Source organism: Leptosomus discolor, chromosome 1 (genome assembly GCF_034619465.1).
Source record: "Leptosomus discolor isolate bLepDis1 chromosome 1, bLepDis1.hap2, whole genome shotgun sequence".
NCBI lineage: Eukaryota > Metazoa > Chordata > Aves > Leptosomiformes > Leptosomidae > Leptosomus > Leptosomus discolor.
In genome coordinates, this window is record NC_141391.1 from 81,694,273 (window position 1) to 81,713,363 (window position 19,091).

At 42.5% G+C, this 19,091-nt stretch overlaps 1 protein-coding gene across 2 annotated transcripts in view; it reads left to right on the forward strand.

Moving 5' to 3' along the window:
• Positions 1-1,756, forward strand: part of WWC3 (WWC family member 3) — a 103,807-nt gene extending 102,051 nt beyond the window's left edge. For both annotated transcript variants that reach the window (XM_086460457.1, XM_086460393.1), the window contains exons 22-23: positions 53-180; positions 1,690-1,756. In XM_086460457.1, the coding sequence (XP_086316583.1) occupies positions 53-180; positions 1,690-1,756 (195 nt within the window). The remainder of the gene's footprint in view (positions 1-52; positions 181-1,689) is intronic.
• The last annotated feature ends 17,335 nt before the right edge of the window (positions 1,757-19,091 follow it).

Below are 19,091 nucleotides of genomic sequence, written 5' to 3' on the forward strand. Positions count from 1 at the left end.
TGTGTTTTGTTTAGTCACATGACCGTTTTAAGCATTACATTCTTGTTTTCAGACCAGACAGACCAAATTTGAACATCACCAAGAGCAAGCAGCTGAAAAGATGCTAAAGAAAGCATCAAAAGAAATATACCAGTTGCGTGGGCAAAGTCAGAAGGAGCCTATTCAGGTGCAGACTTTTAGGTAAGTGGTAATGTGTACGGAAATAGCACAGCAACAGTTCATTAGAGAGGTTAAAGCTCCCTGAAGCATTTGCCTTAAATTCTGTGTGTTTTCTACATACCCAGTAATTTTTAACTGTATACTGATTTGGACACGTGAGTTTCTTTTGAATTATTTGTAGTGCAAAGAGCCAAAGCGAAGGTAAAATTGCAGTGTTACGATTCCAAAACGTGTGAAATTAAAAACAAACAAACAAACAAACAAACAAAACAACAAAAAAGTCTTCAAGGGCAAATGTAGCTTAGGTGATTCTTTCAACTTAGCCAAGCCACTATGAAGTTCAAATGATTTGTCAGTTCTTCAGTGCAAGCTTGTGGGCATAAATAGTTTGTTTAATGTAATGCATACACATTACTAGTTACACTCTCTCCCTAAAAATTACTCAATAATATTCCAGCTTTCTCTCAGGAAGCCTTTTCTTTGGACTTATTTTTCTATTTCATCTGTGTTCACATGGCAAGTGTTCTCCCTTAGCTTTTTTTTTCCTGACAGTTTATTTTGTGTGCAAGTGACATTGATAAACAATGTGCATTTCACAGGAAGACTTCTTTACTTCATTAAAATTTTTATAATTTTTATTGGGAGAGTAACAGTAAGAGTAAGAAAATATTAGCGCAGCATAGATGTGAAGGACAGCTCAGCTACAATGTTGCGTTATACAATTTCATCCACTGTTTAGCTTTTTAGAACTTTTTTGCAGGGAATACTTGAGTGAAGTGGAAAAGCTCTCTGGCTTTAATGTAGTTTTTTTTGCTTGAATTATATTCAGAAGGTCTTTCTCACAAAGGCGGGGAGGAAGCAAGAGGAATAGAAATTTTAGGGTCGTTTTTACATCTTATATTTCTGGTAATGAGAGGCGTTTTTATGCTTTGATATATGAGCATATATGAGATAGAAAAAGAGAGAGGGAGTTGAGTAAAATGAGATTTAGAAGATGAAGCAAAAGCTGTCTTACTTATCTGTCTTACTTATTTAAATTCTTTTCCTTTTTATGCCAACATCCATTTCTTATGACACTTACTGTAGAGCATGTGTTGTTCCCTCAATCAAGAAGCAAAAACATAACTCTGAATGCCGTGTTTGGGTTTCTTTTCCCTTTTTTTTTTTTTTGTAGGCGTTATTGCAAAACGTACAAGGGTGAACTTTGCATTGCAGAAGGGGCTTATGCAGGGCTTGTCCTGTGAAAAAGCTTTTTACAGTCAACTATGACTGATGTTCAGTGAGTTGTATAAAGAAAGCTTCCACCTAAATTTTCAAAACTAGTCAGTGTTTTCAATGGAACGTTGCCAAAAGTATGCAGTGAAGTTTAATAGTTTTTGTAAGTTTCATGCACTCAAAATAAACCATCAGTTCTGATGTGAGTAACAGGTACTAACCACTAAGCAGAGTAAAGAAACCATGTTCTTGGGAGGGCGGGGGAATGTAGGCATATATTTGATTGATCTCCTTCTTATCTTGTTTTGATCGCAGAGAGAAGATAGCTTTTTTTACAAGACCAAGGATTAACATACCTCCTCTGCCAGCTGATGACGTATGACATGTTGCATTGTAAACATGAAGTATTTATCGCTTTTATTTTAATGAAGTTATTAGATTAGCCAAGTTTCTTTAAAAAAAAAAAATTGTGCAAAAGCTAATATACACGTTTTGTAAAAAATAAAAAAAGTAAAAAAAGTAAAAGTAAACAAAAACATATATATAAATATATATACATATATATTTTATAATAGCGACTGCAACAAGGCTTGGTTTTTCCTTGTTGTGAAACTGACATCTCTGAAGACAACTTATTTTATAAAAGATCGACTATCCTGTTAAGAGCGTGTACAGTTTTTATGCTGTTTTATTTGAGTTAAAGGCTGGAAGACAGAAACAAAGTGAGTTCAGGCAAATTCACTGTAGTGTAATTTATTTATAGTGCCTTTTTTCCTTGAAGGAAAATACCTACTTTAAGATGTATTTTAAGACTGAAATTTTGTTCTTCAGTATTTGTCATACAGTAGAATGGAACCATTGAGCTGGTTTTGTTTCTGATACCTGAAATGAAAATACTATGTTCTAAAATTGTCACTTTTTTCAGCTTTATTATCTGTAGCTTATTATGTACATTGTATCCTTTAGCACTGTCTGTGTTATAGCAAAATATTATCACCTGCAATGTGTTTAACACTGATTAGAAGTGATGTTAAGCATTGCAGAATTCATTTGCATGTTCTTACTGTGCACTAATAGATTGTTTTCATTTCAGTTGTGTCTAAAGTATCTTTATATTCTTAACTAGATTCTCAGTTTAAACGGAGGAAGGAAAAGGGTGACAGGTCTTTGTTTTGCTGTTTAATGAAAAGGGAGTTAAACGAGGAATGTGAGCTAGCTGTGCGGACAGACCGCTAAAGGAATATTATGGTAATTTCTGTAGTATATTACTGTAGTGATTTCAGTTCTAAAGATTCTGAACTGATTCAGGAAAGTACATATGCGCTGATTTCGGAAAGCAGCTGCAGTAAGTGAGGGTGCTTAAACGCATGTTCCTCCAAAAGGATGTGCTTTGACGTTACTGCGTGCAAGTTCTGTTGAACAGTGACGCTTTCCAGGAGGAAGGCGTGCAATTCTGGAAGGTTCAGCTCACTTGATTGCTAGTTGGACCAGCTAAGATCCAGTAAGAAGTAATTTTACTTGTGACCATTTGTTTTAATGAAAGACTGTCACCCTAAATTCCCGAGAATGCCAGTTTTGTGTCCTTGCATCCTGCAAGTATGTAAAAATACTTCTTTACTAAGCTACTATAATAGAGTTTCTCATATTTTTCTAATTATACATTACCTATGAAGAGAGGTGCCCAACACAAGACTGACTTTGCATATTGCTGGAATCTTCTAGAAGGAAGGTGATGCTGTCTCTTAATTATAAGTAAAGGTCAAATTGGTTCCAGATATTTATACGTCAGGAAATCAAAGTGGCAACAGCCAAAACCTAAATGGACTTGTCAGAACCAATCAGAGTATTTTCAGATATTTTGTGAGTGTTCTTTGTGAGTTTCAAGATCTTATACTCTGTTACCTTGTAAAAGATCGGGAAAACCTGAAAGTGAAACTGATTTGCTTTTACTTGTCCAAGCTGAGGCAAAAAGTAATGGGAAAAAGGATTGTAAACCCAAGTCATTAATCAATGAGATGATAAACATAGACATTTAATTTTAAGGTGGTATTCCCTTTGTCCTAATATGGCCTGTAATCATTAAAGGCATCAAGCGATTTGATTGTAGGGCAATATATGTGAAATTTAAGTATATTTAGCATTTATCATGCTAACCATCCTGAAGTCTGGTTTTGTCCATAAGCTTCGGAGGGCGTATATTGGGTTCCTTGGGCGCAACTAGACGTGTTCAGAAACTATGCAGATAAAAACCAAGTCATGTAAAAAAATCTTAGTGTTTGGGTAAAAGTCTAGGGACAGCAAGCTTTTCAGTGCCCCTTACTTGAAAAGACCAGTTAGTCAGAATTTTGCGTCTCGTTTTCAGTGGAGGCCCTTACATGCTAGTGTTTATCCAAAGTTACTGCTCAGTGACACCAGCAGTACCTGCTGTATGCTAAGAACAGACACCGTGTTCCCGTGAGGGTGGTCGGATACTGGAAGAGGTTGCCCAGAGAGGTGGAGCTCTCTGTCCATGGAGGGGTTGAGGGCTTGGCTGGGTGTAGCCCAGAGCGTCCTGGTCGCATTAGGTGTGCTTTGAGCAGGGGTTGGGCTAGGGACCTCCCTTCCACCCTGAATTGTTCTGTGACTGTGCAACAAAAGGGGCAATGTCTGGTGGCCTCTCTGTCAGGAGGTTCAGTTGGTATTTTTAAATAGTGACCACTGTGAGACGTCGTCGGTTTATCTTGTGGGTCTGTGATTCTGACTGCTGTAATGAGTTCTGTCTTGATGTGGTAATGAGTTACCATATTCAGTATTCATCTCTCTTGTTTTTGTCACAGTTCTGTATGATTGTGTCATTTTTGTATTATTTGAAAGTATTTCTTCTACAAAATAAAATAATTTGCCATAAACAGAAGTAGAGTTTTGTTATATGTCAAAGTATAAGACGTTTTTTTGAATGGTTTATATTTGCCTCGTTCACTGCGCTTTCATAAAGAATTTTTAAATTTGGAATAACACTGTCATTTAGGTGGATGTAATGAGTTTTCAAATAAAAGTAAGAGAGGATGTCTGAGAGATCGGAGATCCTAGAGAGTTTACACTGAAGACCTGAAAGGAATGGCAGAGTGTAAGGAATGGCAGGTATGTTCTCCCACGTGCTTATCGCTCATGATAAGCTGACAGCTGTGTCAGAGGCTGATAGTTGAATATTCCCGGAATTCATGGGTAGCTCCGCTTACAACACATTGAACAGCCTTTGTTTTCTAGCAGAAGCTTGTACTTTTTAGATTTGTATTGGACGAAAGTTGACATTAATAGTTCTGTAATACCTGACTTGTCGCTGATTCCACAGTGGAAGCCACTCAAAAGAATGCTGGTTGACTTTTTTTAAGCTGAGCTTTCACAAAGGAAACGTTAAACCTGCAGAATTACAGAAAGGCCATTTCTCGGTTTCTCTTTGCAACCCTAAGCTGCAGGAGCGCGGGCAACATGTGACTCCTGTCTCTGTCCAGTATTTGCAGGGCGTTAAGGGTATGACAGAGTTTAGGTTATTTTTAAACAGTCTGCTAGAAATAGTCATTTGGAATACCAACCGCCTCTGTCTCACTGCCGTCGGGATCATCAACAGAAGCTATAATGGGTATGTCGGTATGGGTTTTCTGTTGTCAGAACCAAGTCTTATATGTAGTTCTTGCTGCAGTTCTTGTAAGCACTTTGCCAGACGTAAAGGTAAGTGCTGTATGAAAAGAGCAACGATTTATTTTTTTATATTTTTTTTGTTTTAGGAATTACATGAACTGTGTATTTAGTTTTCAGCAGATGCAAAGCTGGAGTTTGAATTTTTAGGGAAGAGGGCACTTTTACAGCTTGTTTTGACTCCAGTCTCCTTTTTAACTACAGTCGTACATCTCTGAGAGGAGGAAAAATGTAGTTAGAGAGAGACTTGAGAAACTGCAGGCTAGCAGAAGCAAGAACAATCTTTTCCAAAACGTCACGTGAAGAGTGTTTTCTTTTTCCTGAGAATGTGCAACTGACTGAGTATCATTGGAAGAAAACACCAAAGACTAAAGTTAATTTGGTTTTGGAATCTGTAAATGTCATTTAGGTGATTTGCTTGCACTTTGGAAAATCTCAGTATTCCTGGAGTTAAGCTTCTTAGGAGCTGTTTGTAGTTTCTTATGTTTTCTAATAATCTCTTGAATTTGAACATATGTATCTCAGTTATAGAATCACATTTTCTGTAGAGAGTTAGGTATTCTGTCCCTTTAGTTTGCAGTTAGATCATCCAACTGAAAACACACATTGAGCAGGAGACTCGACGAGTTCAGCTGTGGTAACAGACAAGGAAAAATTAGTTGAATTTAGGAAAGTCTGTCCTGGAAAAACATGGGGGATTGAGACCCTTGTGCTCGTTTGGGTAGTGTGCAAAATTACTGCTCTGTGTCTAGGGCACCCTGTTTCTGTCACAGAGTGTGTCTCGGGGCACAGAAGTTCCCAGTGTAGATGTTTGTGTCTGACCAACTTGGTGCTGCTTGCTGGTTTCCATATTTCCCTCCCATAAACTGATTAAGGAAAATTGCAGTTACTTTATCAACAAATTAAGTGCTCGGTGTTTAACTTCCTCCACAGAATTCAATTGGCCTATTAATACTGAATTTAAGTGCAAAGAGGAGACCTTGGCAGGAAGTTAGGATTTGTACCGCTTTTCCGTGCCTCACTGACGTGGTTGTAACAGGCCTGGGGCTGTTGCTGATCTACGACTGGCAAGAGAGCTGCGATCAGCAGTGCTGTGTACGAAGGGCGTAATCACACCCCTTCTCTGAAGGCACGCTCCTCGCTCCAGAAAGGGGTGGGAACTCCAGGTGAAGCAAGCTCAGTGTTCAAGTTTCACAATAAAATCTAAACTCTGCGGCTTCTGTGTGGGGCGTCCGCGTCAGAAATAAGGAGTACAGGAACTTTCTTCAGCTTATGGGTGAGATTTGGAGGAGTTGTGTAGCCATTCTGAAAAAGGTTTTGCATACCCTGTATCAGCTGGCGTGCTTTGCTGGGCTGGGCTGCCTGCTCAGCACATCCATAAATACCTGCTCGAACGCGCTGGCACAAAAACGTCTTCCAGAGCTGTGTTCCTTCGCCTTTGAAGTGAGCGGAAGTCACGCGCGCGCCTTCAGTCACCCGTGGGTATTTTCATGTCTGCTTGTTCAAGGTCTCCCTCTACCTAGCTGTTGCATCTGCCTGGTAATACAAACCACATCCCTGGATACCCTTAAGGGGTAAAACCAGTCTGCACAATGTTCAGATCTGGGAAAATGAGCAGTAAGGTGAATGTCCTGAAATAAATCCGCATTGCACCTGTACAAGCGTGTGCACGATCTTCACAAAGAACAGTTACAGCCTCTGCCTGTACAGAGTGTGATTCAGGTGGCTTGTACAAAATTTCTACCATCAGAACTTTGGAAATTATTATTTTGTTGTAGAACACAAATATAGAGTATCATAAAATTCTTTAAAAACAAACAAACAAGCCCCCAACCACCCCAAAAATATGGGTCTGAGATATAATACTCAGTTAACCAAAATGTGAAAGTCAGGCTAATTGCCTTTTTTTTTCTCTCTCTTTTTTTTTAAATTAAATGTGTTAGGATGTTCTAGTTTTAAATATTTGCTGGGAAAACTTAAGTGGAAGTTTTGAAAAGGAGAAGTAGACTGGCGTGCAGGAGAGGATCTTTCAGGCAGGGACAGTTGCACTGAAGAAAAGACAGAAGGCTCTGTGTGTAGCGATGGGTGGGTGAGTGCGTGGTGAGGAGAAGGAAGAACTGAAGGCAGGGGCGACACCTTTGAGGTGAGCATGCAAAGCTTGAAGATGACACAGAAGATGGAAGGAAGTCAGTCCGGATAAGCCTGAAATTGGAGTGCCGGGAAAAGGAAAAATGCGAGGGATGGTGGAATTGTGGTTTGTCTCGTTTCCAAGCTGCTGTGATCACATATTTCATAAAGATGAAAGAAAATACGAGACTTGGGCGTTGCTGCAGAGTCAACAGGAATACTACTCGGTGTGCAAGCAGCGTATTGCTGTGCTTTTTCCTCACGAAAAATGTGATCGTTATTGCTGCTGCAAAAAATAAATCCGCAAACCCTTTAAAAAATAATTAGTGCAGGTTAGGGAGGGGAAAAAAGCAGCACGTGTTCTAATGGTGACCGAATATGTAGGGCAGGGTAAAGAAGCTTGCACTTTAATCCTGTGGGATTACAGACTGGTCCATCTCCTATCAGATATCCTATAGACGGAGGATGCAGTCACATGATTATTACTGCTTCCTCCCTATGACATCACTGCTTTTGCAGCCATACCACCCAAGAAAGGATGCTATTAAAATCTTTGGGACTGGGCTAAATGATGTTGCATTGCAGGTAAGCAACATAATTCTTCGGGGGAAAAAAAAAAAATGATTTGCCGGTTGCTCTCGTGCTGCCGTCCCAGCGCCCAGCTCTGTCGGGCTGTCGCTGCTGGAGGATGAAGCGGCACGATTTCCCTGCGAGCCGAGGGGCTGCAGGTGCAGAGGCTGCCTGCTGGCTCTCTGCTCATCGCCCGGCTGACAGCGCCGGCAGAAATGCTGCCAGATGGAGCTTTAACGCTGAAGAAGGCCCTTTGTCCCCGTGTTTTGCAATGGCTCCTTCGGGTGTCTGCTGGATTATTTACGTGAGCAGCCGCCGTCATCCAGGCGTGAGGAGAGAGCGCAGCAGTAGTTTTTGCTCGCATTACCTGCTTTTTGGATGCCTAAAGGAAGTCGGTGTTGCACAGATAGATGCGTCTGAGCTTATAAAGGAATGAGGATTAACTTGCTTAGGGGGTTAGTGGATGTATTTGGGGAAAGAGGCTTTTCCTTTATTGTTAATTTTTGCTGACGTGGTTTGAAAATACCTAGTCCGGCAGGTTTCCTGCGTGACTTGCTGTAGAGTAAGGTAGGTTTTGCTTGTTGTCCAGCGTAAGCATGAAAAATTATTTTCCAGAAGGAACATACGAGATGACCAGCAGATTTTTACTTCTTACACAAAATGCCAGTCACCAAAAGGCTGAAACATCCATGCTAAACTGCTTTTTTGGTATTTATATAAGCAAAGTCCAGAGTCTGTTTTCTTTTCTGGTGTGGGTGTTTAATTACGTACCCTATACAAATATATGAAGAAATATATTTATGGAGAAAAAATGGTGACTCTTCTGTGTTGGTTTTTTTCTGTATTGCTTTTTTAATATATTTTAGATTTTTAAAAAATATTTTATTACTTTCAAAAATTATTCTAATATAAATATTAGAATGCAAGAAGCTAAATTAATTTTGAGCTGGTATATTAATTATTAATTATTAATTAATGTAGCAATCAGAAAAAAATTTTTTTTTTTTCTTTTTTAAGAATTCTGATAAATAATTCTATGCCTTTGCCAGAGAGCAGAGGATGACTCAGCCGCAGCTTCAGCAAGCAGAGGGTCAGGTGACTTCTCACTCCTAGTCTGCAGGAAGTTTTCTTATTCTTGAAAATCCCATTCTTTGTTCAAATAAATTTTTTCCACTATTGGAAAAATCTGAAAATTTGGCAGGCCTAGGGTCTCTGTGTGCACACCCATACACTCACAGGGAAGATTTTGGATCTCCTGTGCTGAGGTAAGTTGTACATCCTAGTGAAAGATGAATTCTGGTGTCCAGTGATCAGGTAGGCAGTAGTGTCAGGATCAGAAAATAAGGGGAAGGGGACAGGATGGGGAACGTATATGATGAATTACTGACATGAAGTAAAAAATGGCAACAGTTCTTCAAAACTGAAAAGAAAAATACATTTCAATTTTCTTTGTCTCCAACAGAACGTCTTTTTTTTTTTTTTTTTTTTTCTCCCAAAGACTGAACCTCAAAAGTGATAGAAACACAAATCTGTTGCTGTACGAGGTGGCAGGGGGTTGCATCCTGATGGCGCCCATGCTGGGTTTCTTCTCCTGGCTCCCTCTGAAGTCAAGGCTGGGTCGATTCTCTCCAGCACTGGATGTGAGTTGAGCCATGCTCTTGCTCACCAGGCGCACCGAGGCTTGGCTCTTTGCCCACGCAAAGTGCACAGCAGGGATGCCACACGTGGGTTTTACAAGCGCAATAGGTTTCCCCTCCTCCACCCTCGACCATACTGAATGCCCTATGGAAATAACATGCGGGGCGGTGGTTCTGGTCTCCCAGTTTGAGTCAGGCATCTTTTGTGCCACAAAGACAAGGTGCCAGCCTTAAATGTGTGCTGGGGCAACTCAGAAATTAAGCACTGGAGTTCTTTAACAGTTGTTTAGTATAAAAAGGTGACCCTGGAAACACCCCCAGCTGGAGGACTCTCTGCCCGGCAGCACCGGGGTGCCATGCCCTGGCTCCGACACGTGGCTGCATGGGTGCTTAGCCCCTGTGCTCGTCAGGGCCTGCCTTGTAAGGGGGGTACCTTTTCAAAGGTAGTGGCTGGTGGCTTTTAAACAAGGACTGGAGGAGGAGAAGGGGATGATGTTGGAAGGGAGCGTTTGTCCTGGATTTGGGTCATCCCCATCTGCCTGGAGCAAATGGGCTCTCCGGAATGCCGTAACCTCCCCGGTCTGCGAGCTGCTTCAGCGTGAAGCTGTTGTTTGCTGGGTTGGAGGGGAAAGTGAGTGGGGTCATGACTGTAGCCCAGTGCTTGGGAAGTGGGAAGGGGGAAGCTCCCACCCTCTCCGCCTCACCCGTGGTTCAGGGCCATCTTGTGTGTGTTGGTGGTCAGTGTAGTGTTGCGTGAGCCTCTCTCAGGTCTGACCTGCTCTTAGCTCGGCATGGTGCACACCCCTCAAACAGCAGCATAGTCCACGTAGGCGGCAGTCCTTTTCCAGTGTGCTTTTGCCATCAGGCTGCTGTTTGCAGGGTGCCCAAGGGGTGTGTGCGTGTGTGTTGATTTTTCCATTTAGCGAAATGGGATTAGGTTGTAGAGTAGGAGTCTAATTTGTTTGTGTGGGGGTGTGTGCATACATACAGGACAGGTATTGGATTTTCTCAGATTTCTTCATCTCTAGTCCAGCAGAACCAAAAAAAATCACACACGATCATTAATGCCAAAAAAGAAACTCTGTCAGGGTTATGGTAGACTGCTATTACTAAAACACTTTTAATGTCTCGCTCTCAAACATCACCCCAAGGAAAAGGTTTCCCCGTCTTGCAGGTGGGGAGCTTCCTCTCAGTGGTACGAAGTAACTTGTCTGTAACTGCGCAGCCCATCAGCATCAAACACAGCAGTAAAATCCAGTACCCTGCGAACAGGAAAACGTTACCCTCCATCTGTGTGAAAATGACTCACTCAAATCACGAGAAGTGACATGGTAGAACAAAGTAATGGTTTTTCTACAGCACCTTTATCAGCTTTATTTCAAACTGAAGGCTTAAAAAGGTTTTCAGTGAGAGGTGCGTTTAATGCCATTGAACACCCCATTTAAAGGGAGAGAGAGCTTTTTAGGAGTAACTATATACCAGGGCATTTCCCTTCTGACAGTGCAGCTCTGTTCTCTCTGAGAAACAGAGAGAACTGCCTGTTTTGCAGTCCAAGCAGCATTTTTTTTCCCCTCCTTAATCCTCTCATTTTCTGAGTGAGGAGACAAAAGCAGCATTGGAAACTCAAACCTGATGCTGCAGAACTCGGCCATGTGAGGCATGAGGAGGAAAACCCTTCAGCACCCCCGACCCTTCAGCCCTGGCTTGGAGCTCTGTGGCAGTAAAAACAGCTGCTCCAGAAGGGAAATTCTCCCTGTTTTTTGTGAAGAAGGGAACTAGAGGGAAATCAAGAATAAAAACTATACATGCTGCTATACTGGTAGCCTGATTTCCAGTCTGTCCTGAATTCTACAGTTTAGTTTCTTATTCCAGACGCTGAAGGCTTTTCTGAATTTTATCTAATCAAATCTTGTTTCCTTCAAGAAGTAAGGGGGTGTGGGGTTGATGCAGGCCCACGGGGCTCATCTGCCTAAGCTGATGGGCTGTTAGCAGAGGGGTAACCTTTAATAGAGATGTTTCAGCTCAGTTTGAAAAATTCAGATGGATGTTCCAGAGCCAGCAATGCTTCCCTCCTGCTTTTTCCACAGCTCTGACATCTACGCTAACAACTAAATTTATTGGAGAGACCTTTAAGACTCACTAGAAACAGAGATGTGAATTTAGCATTTTTTTATATGGAGACGATTTTGAGTTATGTGAGCACAAAAACTCCATTTGGAGCTTGTGTGGAAGGAGCTGGGATTTTTTCCCCTTCCCTTTCTGACATAACTCAGCAGCTGAACTAATTTTTCTCAGACTTTCCAAGAAAACTCAAACAGAGACTGGACACATGATATTTCATACCGAAAGGAGAGTCATCCTGGGAAGGGGCAGGCAGCAGGACATTGGGGGGTGGTTCACCCCTCGGAGGAAGTGTGGTGACTCAGGGGCCTCCCAGGAGGAGAAAAGGAGAAGAGAATATCAGGCTGTTGCCGAAGGGTTGGGAAGCCCTGATGCCTGGTTATCAGCTCCCAGGGTGCTCTGGTGCACACCATGTCCCCCTGTGCCTCCCTTTGCCTGCATTCCCCTCCAGCCCTGTTATCTCCTCTGTGCTCACCCCACGAGCATGTGTGGTGGTTGAGGAGGGGCGACCGGAGACTGTGGTTTGGTCTGGAGGAGCCTTTTGTGTTTCAATTTTCCACCATTTATCCCAAACGTTCCCTCTTGCCTTCCCCTTCTCTCCCAGGCCCTCCCCTGTGATCTGGTGCCCTGTGTTTTTTGAGCTCTGCTGTGGCTTCACGATTTTTTCCATAGAGGTTACTCAGGGTAAAGCTGCACATCAAAGATGTGACTGTATTTAGCTTGCCCACAATATCATAGCAGGAAACTCCTTAATATGTGGTGGTGGGGCCGTACAGTAAAATGCTGCAATATTTTACAGTAATGTTTCTGATACTACAGCCTGCCTGCACTTCTGTGGCGGGAGACTGAGGGTTTGTACTGCGATTTACTCATATATGGAGGCTGTGCAATTAGTCCTTGAATTGTAGGAAAGGCATTTGCCAATTTTAATATACTGTCTTCCCTCTATATTTTCCCAGTTTAACTGTTCTCCAGTTTTATGTGCCATATTACATTTCCAAAGAAGGCCTGCAACCGGGTTCAGCATTTTCTTATTTTTCCAGGAGTCTCAACCTTGCTCTGGTCCAGGGCCATTTTAACATTTTTTTTAAACACTATCTCTAAGACAGAAGGTCAGTAAATCTGTTGGCTTGTTCAGTCTGAGCCTTCTAAGGTGAATAGTCTTAAATTGCCCATGGATATTTTTCAGCCTGCAGAAAACCATTATTTAACTCGCTGGTGATTCAGCCTGCTTGCTCTTGCTAAAGACAGCTTCCGTGTAAAATGGTCACCCAACAGCATCCTCTTGTTTAGAAGAATGTTTCATAACCATGTACCTGCCTTCTGTATCCTGTAGGATGCCACATCACATCGCCGTTTCTCGGTGGCCTTCTCCTATGTGGCGGGTGGTGGAAGGGGAATTACATCCACCTCCCTTGGCCTTTCTGACTCCAGGCTAAACAGAACTCATTCTCCAACCCCTCCCCAAAAGGCATACGCCCCTAATCATCTCCTTGTACTTTTCACTCATGTCTTTCAGGGTGACCCCATTAATAACCTTGCTTGCTGACTTCCTGAGCTATCAGGCCCATTTTCTCTGGTCAGGTGGTACTGGAGACCTGTGGTGTAACCGTGCTCAACTCTAGGATCTTCCTTCCTCAGCCTTATCCTCTTATGCCTCTTTTTGAACACTGACCTCTTCAGCTCACTCTGAGGGCAGCACTGAGATCAGTGCCTGGATTCAAGGCCTGGGTGGAGAGCGCTCTGCGTCCATCTCTGTGACTAGGTCTAAATCCCTTGGGACTGAGAGATGGGTGGATGCTGACAGAGTACCCAGCTCTCAGGACGCGGTGCCTTTGCTTGACAGATCACGTTGAGCAGTTAATGTGAAGGCTGGTACTCATTGCTTGGTTGTTTTGAGAATATGGTACTGGGAACAGCCAATACAAGTATTAAGGGCACAGAGAGTGGCAAGCCATCCATCAGCACAAAGGGGTTGTGTGATGATTGCCAGTTAGTAAACCAGGAAGATTGCATTGTTCGTCATTGGGTACTATGGAAAATAAATCCCAGGGATTTTCACAGCCCTCATGCCTCCTTAGTTTGTGCAGTATCTGCTGTCATGTCATGCCATATGAGCGCAGCTAATCTGACCAACCATTCAGGTCAGTAGTGTGCTCAACTCTGATGGAGTCATGATTGAAATGACCATGAATCACTTAAAACCATTGTGTCTGGAGCAGGATCTCCCCTGTTTTATCATTGTATGTATATTGGTACCAGAGCATAGAAAGCCCTGATAAGTACTGTATTCTGCTTTTGTGTGTTGGCTAACTCATGCTACACTTGGAAGAGGTGGAACAGATGATGCTTTAGACGTCCTGGAAAAGTGACTCCAAACAAATGTGAATTGAGGAACTTGAACTGTCCTTTAGGCTCCTGCTTTCTTCCCCTTGCCAGGTTCACTTCTTCCCTATGCTACAGCAGAAGAGTCACTGAAGAGAGGTATGCTTTGCTGCCTGCATACTGTTGTGTTTCATATGGCAACTCCCCCACTACTGTCTTCAAGGAAAACAGCACACAGATGAAAGTGTATAAGTGAATGTTCATCTGCTAGAAACATTTGAAGTGTTGAAGTAATTCAGTAACTGTGATCTGTTGAAAGTAACTTGAAACTTGTTGGAACGGACTGCCTGCCTCAGTGCAATGTGTCCAATTAAAACAGAAAACAGGATGAGGAGAATGTAGCATGGAACTAGCATGTCTAGTAGCAATAGGCCAGGGCCAAGACTTTTCCTTTGATGCCTGTTCAGCTAGTTGTTTCCCATCAGTATACTTTTCAGCTTCTTTGAACCATGGCATGTTTTGATCTGTGCTTGCCATGTCAAATACATTTCAGATCTGATCAGTCTGTCAACATAATACCTAGAATGTCATTTCACCAATACAGCTCTTCTAGCTGTGGCGTTTACAGTTGCGCATGCTGTAGCAGTGCTATAAAGCTCAGAGGTTGTCAGTATTTCCATTGTGAATATAATTTATTGATCGTCTATAAAACTTAGCTCCAAGCTGCAGTGTATCATACAGTTTGTCCCAATCACACGATGAGTTTACACACTGTGAGAACTGCGGAAAAAAAGTTGACCTTAAATATGATAATACTACCACCATTTAGATCTTTAAAAAATAACAAAAAGTGAGTGAATGTAAAAGAAGAGACCCGCAGTCTATGCAGTACCTGCTGTGCTTGCTGACATGTCCCAGCCCATTGAGCAGCTCACGGTGCTCATACCCTGGCTTCTGTAGGTTGTTTGCACAAATCTCTTCTTTGCTTTCTTTACATAGGAGGCTTCAGTGATTACTTAAAAATTATCTAGCTTCCAACAGTCATCAAGCCTCAAGGGCTAATTTTTGGACTTACTCTTTTGACCCTTACCTCCAGCTGGTCTCATGCAGCACCTCCAACACTTTGTAGGGTAATGTCTCATGCTTTCTGGCTTCAGAATATTGTGCACGAAGCATGGCTAGCTGGGAGATCAGCGGCTGAAAATCAGGTTGTTCTCACCCAAGGTTTCTGGAAGATATCCAGGGTTATGTGGCAGCCAGGACAGCCTCTATCAAGAGGCACAATTGCCAGTCCAGCACTGTGACCTCTCTGGATTTGTGAATTGATCCCTGCCAGGACCTCACTCCATCTACAGGACCTTGGTAGTCTAGCATGGGTCTAAATCCAGGGAAATCTGTTAACCAGAATTGTCTGTGTTCAGGATACATAGTTCAGTCAGATTTCTTTGTTTTCTCATTCAGTTTTTAGCAAGAACATGTTTACGATTATTAAAGCAGAGTGTTGACAAAAATGTTCGGTTGTAGATATACTAAGCTAGTCAGTAAAAGTGAGAGCTCACTGCTAAGAGCTGAAGAAGGCTCTCTGCTGTATTGCAGGGAATAAAATGGCAGATGTAATTCAAAGTCGATAAAGGCAAAAAAATGGGGAAAATACCCCTAAGAGATCATAGAATGATGGGCTCCAAACTGGCCACTGCCTCTCATGGAGCATAGCCTGGAGTCATAGCAGACTGCTCAGTGAAAATGTTGGACGTCTGCCCTAGGAAAAGCTGGTGGAATGCCAGGAAGTATTAGGAAAAGAATAGGGGACTAAGCAGAAAACTTTTGCCCTTGCACAAATTATGTTGCTTCAGCACCTGGAAAAGTAGTGGAAAGGACAGCAAGGACATCTAAGACATAGAACAAGAAAGGGACAAAATATGTACACCTGTTACTCAGCAAGACTCAACACCTTTCATTGTATATAAGCTCTGTCAGAGCATCCAAATCTCTTAGATGCTTAGGTATTAGGAGTGGCTATGAGTTGCACTTGTTGCTAGTTCCGCATGTAAAGGTATTGCAACGTTTTCTTTTGAATTGGTAATGTTGGACTCATTTGGTGAGATGTGGATGTCTACCTCTACCATCTCGTTGTAGTGAGTAAACAGATACTAGCGCTTCTGGGAAACGATCTATCACGTTCTAATGCAAATATTTAAAATACGTCAGATAAATTGCATCTGAATATAATTTACTTGCTCTTATCAGCTATGAAAGGAGTCTAGATTTTAGTGTCCAGAGTTCGGATTTCTCATGCTAGATGAGACAACTTGCACCATGAATGCTTGTACTTTTGCCATCATCAGAGTGGATTGCTGCAGTACACCTGGCTACAATTCCTGTTTGGATGAGCTTAATTTGCCTTAACCTATGCATATTAAATTAATATATCTATAACTAAGTTATTGGTGTAAGGTTCCAGTTCTGCTGCAGAATTGGAAGCATCTCTGCAAGCATGTCTAAGAGGGCAGGTTAGCTTATCCTGAAATAAACTTCGGAGGTTATTTCAGATGCTGAAGTAAGGTGGGGTAACTAAATGCAAAATAAAGAGAAAGAAAGTAATAATTATGACAGTTGGTGCTACAACATAAGATAGGAACATTGTAGTACTCAGTTCAAAAGTACTGGGTTTTTTTTTACTAAAATTGGGTTTTGCATAATCTGATATCACACCTCTGCTAGTAGTGCCTGTAGTGAACTTTAAGGCTGATAATCATTCAGTTAGCTGCAGTTTCCAGGTGATGGTATGCTACCTAGAGTTCTAAGTTTGTTTGTTTTCTTAGTCTTTCATGGCCTTGTGGTCTCTAGCACATTTTTCTTTCCCTGGACGTGCTGTGTAGCACGTATTTTTGGGGTGGATTCAGGCTGAGATTGTAATTATCCTGCATACTTGTGGTCTGGCCTGGTATTATCCATCACAATACTGTCATGAGCTGGGCATTGACAACATACTTAAAAAGCTATTTTTTATGTGATATAACTAGCATGCTGGGTAGTTTTCTTGTAGTATTAAGGAAAACTTGCCAGTGCTTCCAGCACAAGAGTTCCCAGAAGTTTGTTTATGGAGCGGGGGGGCTGTCTCATGCAGGCAAGCAGTCTGAGCTGTGTGTTCTTTACAGGTCCTTCTTTGCTGCATGGGAAGAATAGGGTGAAGTAAATGATCTGCAAAACATCAGGGCATTACAAAATAATAGCATGGTCTAATCCTTTCACCCCATTTCAGCTTTCCGTTCCAGTCCTCCGTCGTGGTTTACAAGACACTGAACTCAAGGTCCACTTGCAACTTCAGGTCCCTCCTGTCAGCGGCAGCGTCCCTCCTTCAGGCTCTCATTTCCCTCAGCAAATGTAGGAGCGTGCTCTCACCTGTTTGGTGAAGTATTGTTATTCTCAATTGTCGCTCCTCTTACCCGCTGCTTTTTAAATTGCCTCAATCCTGCGGCAGTTTATTTGTGCTCAGCAGTGCTGTGTGAGACACCTGCTCTGCATTTGGTTTCCTTCCCCAGGCTGTGACTCCCTTGCTTCATTCTCTTTCAGACAAACATGCCACAGTGCTTGGAGATTACTTGATTTCCGCACTTAAAAGGGCTTCTATAGCATTATAATGGTGACCTGCTGGTTGCCTTGTAAGATAATGCTTTTCTCAGCTGCTTGTGCTGAACACGTTGTCTGTGTCGTCCAGAAAGCCCTACCCAGTGGAGTGCAAAGAGCAGACACTGACAAAGCTGGGTATTCACGCTCGCTCCTTACGTCCCTAAAGTCCTCACCAGGGGAAAAAAATTAAATGGAGAGATTTCAAGTAAAACAGTTGAAAATGGAGGGAGAGGGGGAAGGGCAATAAATAAAAGGGGCTGAGCAGAGCAGCAGGGTGTATGGACATTTGATTAAAAGCTTGTCTGCCACATGCCTGTTTCAATTACAGAAATGGGAAATTTCCTCACAGCTTCAGAGATCCAAATTCTTTACTTGTGGAATCCTCATTTCTGTACCTGATGGAGGGCAGTGGGTAGCAGTCATTAGAACCTTGCTAGCATCATCAGTGACCTGCAAAAGTTATTTTGTGTCTGTCAAGGAGCTGCAGGCTCTGCAGGGTCAGTTCTATAAAAAACCCTAAAGTCTGCATCTCTCCCCGTTTTTTCTTACGTGTTTTTGTGTGTTTTTTCTCTTGTAACCCCCTGTTAGCTGTGGGGTTTTTTAGGCTTGCTGTTTCAAATTACAAACACTAGGTACTCTCTGGGATACCCCATTTCCCAGGCATCTATTTTAGGATGGATGGGATTAATCGCTCTTTAGAACAGCACTGTTAAATGACGTAGAAACGCACGGCCTTCTCCTCCAGCTGCCCTGGCCCGGGACCCTCCTGCCTGGCTGCTTGAGCCCAGCCCACGGACCTGGGGTCTCTGCCCATGCTGGAGGACATGGCTGCTACCTTCCCATGTGCAAGTTCAACCAGTAGCAAAGCTGAGCATGTATCCCAGAGGCACATACACAATTAACAGCCTTTCAATTAGTGTGAGTGGTGAGGTTCGCTTCTCGTCATGGTCACCATGTTTGCTTTGTCAGGTCTGTATCTTTGTGTATTTTCTTTCTGATTTCCTCTCTTTTCCCCATATTTTCCCAACTGACAAGGTCCCTGATCAGACAACCTTGCTGGAATAGGCATTCTCACACTTTGATGTGCCCTCACCAGTGAGTGTGACTGACCAGGTTTGGTTCCCATCACTACCTCTCTTACCATTTGCGCCAGGTTTGTGCCCCTGTATGTTCTTGATCAGGCTTCCTCCTTTGCTTGTTATCCCTTGCCGCATTGAAAAAGGTCCTTGAACAGATGCCTTTAAAGGAGCAGGCACTCTCCTGCTACACAGCCTCATACACTTCTTTCTCTGTCTCTAGAAGCATCCTGGGTGGTTTTTACAGTCCAGACACCAACCTTTTGGATGGCTGAAGTTAACTTGGATGAATCCAACTCTGTGTGCCTAAACTGGTTCATTTGATAGATTCTCACGCTACTAAAGGCTCCCCTTGTTGGGAATGGTGTCAGCCATTTCTGTAGCTTGTCATATTAGTGACTACTTTGGGATCTGACCTTTAAAGGAGATAATAGTAATTTTTGCACCTAGCCAGATGTTGCTGAGCTCTCTATGGGAAAGAGGGGTACGGCAGTTATGAGTTAACTACTTCATGCTTTGCTTGTGTGGATGAACAAGATATAGTTTCCTGCACTTC